The 9075-nt window shown below is 39.3% G+C and overlaps 1 protein-coding gene across 5 annotated transcripts in view; it reads left to right on the forward strand.

The window, feature by feature from the left end:
• The first annotated feature begins 957 nt into the window (after positions 1 to 957).
• ZC3H7B (zinc finger CCCH-type containing 7B) overlaps positions 958 to 9075 on the forward strand; it is a 65945-nt gene continuing 57827 nt past the window's right edge. The window contains exons 1-6 of one of the 5 annotated variants that reach the window (XM_072421167.1): positions 958 to 2397; positions 3146 to 3206; positions 3288 to 3327; positions 4023 to 4220; positions 7976 to 8134; positions 8208 to 8288. In XM_072421167.1, the coding sequence (XP_072277268.1) occupies positions 1260 to 2397; positions 3146 to 3206; positions 3288 to 3327; positions 4023 to 4220; positions 7976 to 8134; positions 8208 to 8288 (1677 nt within the window). In that variant the 5' untranslated portion in view covers positions 958 to 1259. The remainder of the gene's footprint in view (positions 2398 to 3145; positions 3207 to 3287; positions 3328 to 4022; positions 4221 to 7975; positions 8135 to 8207; positions 8289 to 9075) is intronic. The other 4 variants (XM_072421166.1, XM_072421164.1, XM_072421168.1 and 1 more) reach the window with 4 other exon arrangements.

Raw genomic sequence — 9075 nt, forward strand, 5'->3', positions numbered from 1 at the left:
TAAAAGGTGGAGTGAATGCAAGACACTGCAGTATAGAATTGAGGTGATTGGAAGATACTGAAGGGTAAGAAGTGGGGTGATTGGAAGACACTGCAGGGTTAGAGGTGGGGTCATTTGAAGACACTGCAGGGTAAAAGGTGGGGTGATTGGAAGACACTGCTAGGTAAGAAGAGGGGTGATTGGAAGACACTGCAGGGTAAGAAGTGAGGTCATTTGAAGACACTGCAGGGTAAGACGTTGGGTGATTGGAAAACCCTGCAGGATAAGTGGTGGGTGATTGGAAGACAGTGCAGGGTAAGAGGTGAGGTGATTGAAAGACACTGCTACTTAGGAAGTGGGGTGATTGGAAGACACTGCGGGGTATGAAGTGGGGTTATTGTGCATATCATGAAATTTGTGTTTCGGGCTGTACACGTACTGAGTGTTCTCATTTCTTTACATCTTCCTGTAAAAGCAACATTTTATATTGAAATGGTATTGAATTGTAAAGTGTAAGTCGGCAGAGTAAAATATTTCTAGTTTCCCTAAATATATCTGTGAAACAATGATCATATACATTATTACACAATATTTATACATCACCACTATTATTATTACACAATATTTATACAATATTATTACTCAATATTTTACAATCCTATTTTGAACCCTCTTATTGAAGGTTCGGGGTTCAGTGATTGTTGCTATGCAGATGATTCTGCTAATAGAGGCGGAGTTTGAGTTGTTTTCCTGTGTATTGTCAGTTATGAATAACTTCAGTCCTTGGAAAATAGAGGTAAGTAATATGCTCTTACAGTTGTCCTCGGAAAAGTTCGGGTAAATTTATATTGGGGTTACTGTAGGTTCGGCAGTTTCGGATTGTTCAGTAGATAGGAAAGACTTCGGTAAAATGGCCCCGCATCGGATAGTTGGTAACTATTGGCTCGGATAGTTGGTGCTCTAGCGGTTGCACAGTGTGGCTCTCCTGTTTCCGCTGATAGTTTGCTTGCTGTGTGGAGCGTTTAGATGTGCATTTTGTTTTCTAGCCGATTCAGTAATTGCTGTGTTCTGAGACACCTTCATGCTGTAATGAATTGAACCTGGAAACAGATTAGACGCAATGAAAGTACATGGGAAAGCATGAAAAAGTCATTACTAACCCCAACTTTTCAACTTGCTTCTGCTTGACTGTCTGGGCTGACCACTCACAGCTTCCATGTTTTGGGACTACTAGGTAATACGTTGCTTGCAGAGTCTTTTTTTATCATAAACTTATAAAAATGTCCTCCAAAAAGTGTGTCAGGAAAAAACGATGTGGTGTATTGAAGACTGAAGATGCAGAACATGTGGTGTTTGGCTTATTGAGTGAATTATTAGAGAGAGGTGTAGAACATGGGGCCTATAGATGGTGTTTACAGAAAAACGCAGATCCAAAAAGAACTGTTTTTGTTAGCTGTGTTCCTTCAGAAATGCCTGAAGGGGTAATATGTTCCATTATGGCTAGATCAATAAATCGGGGCATTGTACAAATAATTGATGCTGTGAAATCTGCTGCCAGCGTTTACCAGTCTCTGCTTGTACAAGCTGAAGAGGACATTGATGGTGAGATGTGCCCAACCCTTATTCGTTGTGAAGATTGTCCATTGGGGTATTGGATAATGGTTGCCCCAGTAGAAGACAATGTCACAGATCTGCCAGCTACAAAGCTGGAACTCCAGGTTGTGACCAGTCTGTCATCACCAATAAAGGGGCCCCCACCAAAGGCAACTGCAGATAGGACCACATCTTCAGTGGACCCTCCTGTACCTAAAAAGAAACAGCTTCCAGAAACAGGGGTAATATGTTCTGCAAAGGAGAAACCAATCCAAGAAGTATTGTTGCTGCCTGCAGCTGAGCCATCTAATGCCAAAATGTTGCTTGGTACAATGGAACATTCACAAGTAAAGGAACCTTTTTTACCTATCAATGTTCCGCTAATTACAAATGATTTTTCTGTGTTGAAAAAGGGTCTAGCTCCTACAATGGAGACTTCACAAATGCTTCTTGGCCAAAAGCAGCCTTCTCCATCATCAAAAGTTTTGCCAGCTGGAAAGGAACTGCCTTTGGAAACAAGGGTTTTGCTGTCTGAAAAGGAATATTCACATCCCAATATAGTGCCATCTTCTCAGAAGAATATTGTCTTACCTGCAAAAGAGTCTCTTCCCTCAGCAAAAGGTTCATCACTTGCAAGTCAGTTGGTGATGACAAATATGAGAGAAAACCACCAAACTGTTCTAAATGAAACACACATCCTGGAAAATAGAGAAAACATTGATTCTGTTGTTCCCAACTCAAGCCCTAATATGAACTTTGGGACAGAAGATAGATTGATTTCAGATCCCCAACTACCAAATGCAACCTATAATACAGTATGGGGAGGTAAGATAGTGTTAAGATTATCCTTTTCAGTGTTCTCCCCAGCCCCTTTTAGCTGGGCGCACAACCCAGCACTTTTTTAGTGACCACCCGTCTGTTTTTGGGTGATTACTGAAGAGTTGTGTCCCAAAACAAGGGCTGCCACCCGCCTATTATTTCTTCCCACCCGGGTTAAAAAAAATTCCTGGGTTGAACACTGCTTTTATTATTTGTATTACTTTGCATTAGCATCACTCATTGCAGCAGTTGGAGATACCAGTGCGGTAGTGTCCATTGGGTTCTACATTTTTCTTTCACTTTTTTTGTAAACTCTTTTTCAATATGAATATGGTAAAATATGTGAAATTTTAAATATTATATCTTATCATATTAACACAAAATGTGGATTTACCTACTTGTGCATAGTTGGTACAATAGCTGTAACAGTAGCACATGAGGTAGGTCATATATATCTAACACATGTCTTGTAGATTTTTTTTCCAGGACAACCACATATTCAGCTTAGTAAAATAAATTGTTTAGCATTAGCTGAATTGTGACATTTCCTTTTACTTCCTGTTCAGAGATTTAAGCCCTTTGCACACTTGCAGCTGCAAACCACAGTCTGAAATGGGCTTTATCCTTTACAAGTGTGTTAAACAAAAACCCTAGTTATAGGGTGATAATTTTAGTGATCTGTAATATGTTTCATAATTTTTAGTCAAGACAATGTAAATAAAAACTGTCATTTTCTTAATCTCATTTCCCACAGGTGTTTCTATGGCTAGACAGAAAAGAAAAGAAGATATCCAAAAGGGCTTACAGTTTATTCAGTGAGTTTCTGAGCTTTAAACAATTTGTAATACAAGTTGATTTTACAATTGTTTTTACAATTATATTATTAATTTTAACAGGTCCACCATACCATTTCATGGGAATGAGGAGGACTACAAGGTAAAATTAGTAGTTAATTGAGACACTTTTAGTTTTCCTTTTAAAATACTGTTTTCAATGCACCATTATTATGTTAATTAGTCAGGTCAGAATGATGACTCCTGCGCATTTTAGTGGGTTTTCAGTTGATTTATTCCCACCACCCAGACATGCCAGGATTTCACATTTAGTTACACATGCACAGCTCAATTTGCAGTCTACAAATGATCACAAACTGTCAAGGTAAGTTTATTTTCTTTCAAAGAAGAACTGCCTGTTGATAATCTTTTGTGTGTTAGGCTTGGTTCCATTTTAATAGATTAGTGTATAATAAAAAAAAAATGTACTCCTTGTTAAAAGTAAACAAATATTTTTGATTGGTTTTAATAATCGTATCAATATAGCAATGATGTAACGCATTTTTGTCTCTATGCATGCATGTGAAAATTACAGCTTGAGTTACTAAGGTATGTAAATGGCTTTGTTTCACAAACTGCGTTAAAAGCCCAGTCTAATATTTAGCAGGAGCAATGTTTTAATGTGCATGTTCTATTGGAATGCCTATGATCGGTTGTACCTGTTATAGTGTTTCCACTAGGCTGGAGTAAAATGTACTGTATGTATTTATGCCCTAAAATGTCTATTCTATTTTGTTGTCCTACTGAAATAACAGCTCTTTGCATTTTAATAATATGCTTTTGTTTTTTGTCCTAAAGCATTTTCTTCAGGAGCTTGTTGATAACATGTATAAGGAAGGTAATGACCTGTACCATGAAGGGGAAGTGAAATTGGCACTGGGGCAGTATACAGAAGGACTGACAGTGGCAGACTATTCAGCATCTGAAGAACTTGTCCTTTCCCAGGAGCTGGTGTGCAAATTGTTTGTGAACCGCTCTTGCTGCTATTATTCCTTGGTGAGTAAGATCAGGTTGGGAATCCTTGCTGTACAATTATGTCGGACAAAGATGTATGTTGAACAGTTATGTCTTCCAAATGTAATAGATAAATTCTTTGATGTCTGGCAGAGACATATTTATTCTCTGTATAGAAGTTACAAGGTTAAAAATGATTGATGGCTCTGATTTTATGCATGTAACCTCAGGAATATGTGAACTGTTGATGATCACACCATTGAGATTTTATAGGTTTTGACACACAGTGTTCATTTCCTACCAAAATAATGTCCAATATAGAGGTGGTTAGGAGAGGGCAAAGCAGAAAAGGAGGTGATTATGCAATAGTGGGTAAAGTGGGAAGTGTAAGGTCACCAAGGTGGCCAGGCAGGCAGATGGACATGAAGGATAATATATATTCTCATAAAATAAAGCCCAGGGTGGGGGGATAGGGAGCCCAGAATGTAAGCACCTGAATTTGATTTCTTGGACGATTTCTGCTCTGCATAGCAAACAATCACAGTGGGGGAGAAAGTGAGCAGCACAGAAAGTAAATTGGTTGTATTGCAGTGTTCATGTGTTAACAATAAATATGCTGACAGACAAGACCTGTAAGAGATCACTTACACTGTCCACGTTGAGGTGTCACAATGTACATTGCACTTGCAGCCCATGATGTGTGTTGAGAAAAATGCAGTACATATTCATGATTTTTGGTAAATATTTATATATATATATATTATTATATAAACTGAATTTTTTTTCTTTCTTTCAAGTCCTTTAAAGGGCTCCGAAAATTTTAACCTGTTGGTTTAAACTGCCACTTATATCTGAATCAGATACTGGCAAACAATGTCAATACTTAAAAGGTGCTGCTAAAGTTTGGCTGCTTAGTGGTTTGTCTGCTTAGTTGTATCTATCCCGGCTGCAGCCTAGCTGTGAAGTGCCATGTTCCTTCTTCTTGTACTGTGTAGCATGTAGAGCTTCTGTTCTATTCCTTTTCCCCACCTGTGGTGACATCTTCATCCATCTCACCCCCACACGTTGCTAGTTTTTTGGGTTTTGTGACAACCTAAAACCTATTTAGATCCTTTGCTAATGTCTTCATCATCAGAGTTCTTTCTAGCTTCATTAGGTCTGACTAGGTATCTGCAAAGCTGCTTGATTGGTCAGTGCAGGCTTAGTAGAACATTTTTCTGATTATCTAGAAGGCTTACCGTATTTTTCGCCGTATAAGACGCACCCAATTTTAAAGGAGGAAAATCTAGAAAAAAAAGATTCTGAAAGGTTATTCCCTTCTGATCACTCATGTGCCATTCATACTGGTATTCCCCTTCTGATCACTTTGTGCTGTTCAAATTCCCCTTCTGATCACTCTGTGCCGTTCAAATTCCCCTTCTGATCACTCTGTGCCGTTCATATTCCACTTCTGTTCCCTTACCTTTTTTTCCACTGTACGGCCGGGTAACTCCGTTAGGGCAGGGATCAGCAGCGTGCTTCCTGGTTCAGAATCGCGGGGGCGTGTGTGCCGGCTTCTTAGTTTCAGTTTGGCTCTGCACTGCAGCCAGGAGAAGACATGCACTGCAGCCAGCATCGAGGAGACACACACAGGATCGGGTATCGGGTGAAGATCTTATTTTAATTATTTTATCAAAAATCGGGGAAACACGGTATTTGTCGTATAAGACGCACCAACTCCCCCCCCCAGTTTTGGGAAAGAAAAAGTGCGTCTCATACGGCAAAAAATACGGTAGTAATTTGACTGGATCACAAACTTTCACAAATCACTGCTGGAACAACTTAGGCTAGATACACATGTGCAATAATTATCGTTTGAAAACTAACGATCTACGATTATTACGATCGTTCAGATATAATCCACCAATAATATACACACTAGGAACGTTAGTTTGAACGATCGTTCAAACGATGCAGGAAGTGACGTACAGGAGAAATTGTATCACAGAACAATCCACGATAACCGAATGACCGTACACACAATAAATTACGAACAAATCGTTTGTCGATTCCTATGTTGATCGTTCGTTTCCAACGACAGATATTGCACATGTGTACACAGCCTTAGACCGCTCAGACAAGAATATTAATTTCAGATAATATCAGACAAATCTTCAGAGCTCTACATGCTCATCTGTCTTCCTCTCAGCTTTTTCAGGAGGCAAAAAGAAAAAGGCAATGCATTTTTTTTTTTTTTTTTTTATCCAGACTGTTCCTCATCCCTCACTTTTATTATAAAACAAACAGGATTGCTAAGATACTTGACCGATTTGTCTCGGCCTTTTTAGCTAAGCTCAAGTGTAGTAAATTCAGGTACCTTTTGAGGGGGTGCCTGTGGAGTACTCCTCCGATTAAAAAGGATGGCAGGTTGTAGAGGACTACTTCCACAAACACCTGCTGAAGGGGTGGGAAGAAAGGGGTCTCCAGTGTCAATACACACAGCTTGGGTGGTCCAGGGGTGCTGTAATACACTCGACGTTTTGGATGATTTTATCATGGCACCTTACAATATGCATGCCTTTTTCTATACCCACCAACTGTCCGGGAGGGTGCAGAGGAATTTTTGTCTGGCCAGCCATTGTCTCTCACGTTTGCACTTTTTTATTTAAAGCACTTTTTTATGTTTAATTGTCCACATGGACAATTGCACTTTTTTCACAAGATTAGTAAGGCACTGTCCTTGGGGACATGAGTCTGAATGTCTGTGTATGGGGGAATTAAAGCTCCCCCTGAGTCTGACTTTGCTCTGGTCAGTCCTCTAAAATATTGAGGCCACTTGGCTTTGGCTGGATGGGCCTAGTATTCGGAAGCATGGCCCATGTCTGGAGCATTACACATGGTATAGATTCATAGATGTGCTTCACACACAGTGGACTTTTTTTTTTCTCTCCAATTTATGGACACTTTTTTTTCACGCTGTCACTAATAGTGAGGAATAGGGGATACAATGGCAACATTCAGGTAAGCAGAGAGTGTCAAAATGATGTAGCATCCTTACACTATACGTTTTTTTTTTGTTTGTTTTAGTGCAATACATATCTGGTGCAACTTTGTTCTGTTCTGCCTTATGTAACTTGTACACCCTGGACCCTTGGGCTCTTTTAGGTTGGACTTCACTGATATTAGGAGTGACTGATAATAGGACTTCACTGATGGTTAGGAATGTACAGCCTACTCCCACTATACAGTTGTTATATCACGAATATAATTTGTGACAGTTTATGCAAATATTGATGGGTTGCATTTGAAGTGTACAAAGAGAGATAACGCAAAGACTTGAAAGATTATACTATTTAATAATGAAGACAGATTGATAAATCAATGCAGTAACATAGATTTAGATATAACAAAAACACTTAGCTGCGGAGGTGAGTTGCATTCATCCAAGGAGTCCTCCAAATTAATGGCTTGGCAGATGATCAAAAAACATGTTGCATGCAGTTAGTTCTGGTCAAGACTAGTTGATTAGGTATAGCACTATGTTTTTAACTTCCCAGGAACTAAGACAATGGCCAGTGTTTGACCAGTACTGACCAATGATCATCCTTTAACCAGCATTTTACCTTATAGGGTTTCCAGTTAAAGGATATGCTGCATTCCCTTAAGAAGACCTCATATATGATATACATATACTAGTATATACTGGTAAAGCATTATTGTTGGTGAGACATAATTGACATTAAATAAATTGTGCTAACCCAACAACAGTCTCATGCTTTACAGTCAGAAAGCCAATTAATTTTGTTTTGTTCATCCAGGGTTTCTATGAGAAGTCTCTAGAGGACAGTGATAAAGCTCTTAATCTTGACAAGGAGAACATGAGAGCTCTATATCGTAAAGCTAAAGCGCTAGACAAACTTGGAAAGCACCAGGAGGCCTATAGTTGCATCAGCCACAGGATACTGGTCCTAGTGCAGGTATACTGAAAAATGCAGACGGTTGCTGCTGGTTTTTGTGGTTGATAGAGAACTCACAACTTTTGTTTCTCAGGATGAAAGCGTGACTGAACTTGCACAGGAGCTGGTGCAGAAACTGGGTCTAAAGCAACGTAGAGCATACAAGAGACCTCAGGTATGGGACTCTCTGCTGAAATTTTTTTTTCTTCTATTAAAAAAAAAACAAACTTTTGTCTTTACCTTATTATGCCTGCTTTTATTAATGGGATATGTGTGTATTTTGTATGTTTTTGCTTACCTTTATAAATTAAAAAAAATAAAGTCCAGGTGTTTTGCTTCCTCAACTTTTAACTAGATTTAGGTGTGGCCCATAAGATTTTGTTTTCTAGTTTAGGAGTAAATTTTAGATGAAGTGTTGTGGGTATGGTCAAAGTGTGCTATGCAATGGAGGATTAGATTTGGTTTAGAGCAAAGGTGCCCAACCTGTGGGCCGAGCTCTTGGATCAGGCCCTCTCCTCATTCCCTCTCTGCTCTCTCTGCTCTGCAATGTGACAGATTGAGCAGCTGGTGGGGTGCCTGTTACACATAGCTGGACACACTTATATTCTGTGGCCCTCAATTTCTCTGGAACAGACGGATGTTGGCAACTGGAAATGTGGGAGCCAGTAGGAAATGACTTTTGTCCCCTTATTTCCACATTAAAATGTTATACTTATCATATCATTCTACCTTGTCACATATAGCTATCCCCTTATTATCTATGAACCCCAATTTGTGGGGCAGAACTCTTATGGATAACTCCCCCTTTTAAATTTCCCCACTATGGTGCAATCACAAGATACCCTGTTTCCCCGATGATAAGACACTGTCTTATTTTTTTTTGAAGGCCAAAATATGCTCTAGGGCTTATTTTCAGGGGGATGCCTTATTTACCCATGAAGAAGACTACAGTACACAGTTAT

This window comes from Pyxicephalus adspersus, chromosome 8, assembly GCF_032062135.1.
Source record: "Pyxicephalus adspersus chromosome 8, UCB_Pads_2.0, whole genome shotgun sequence".
Taxonomy (NCBI): Eukaryota; Metazoa; Chordata; class Amphibia; order Anura; family Pyxicephalidae; genus Pyxicephalus; species Pyxicephalus adspersus.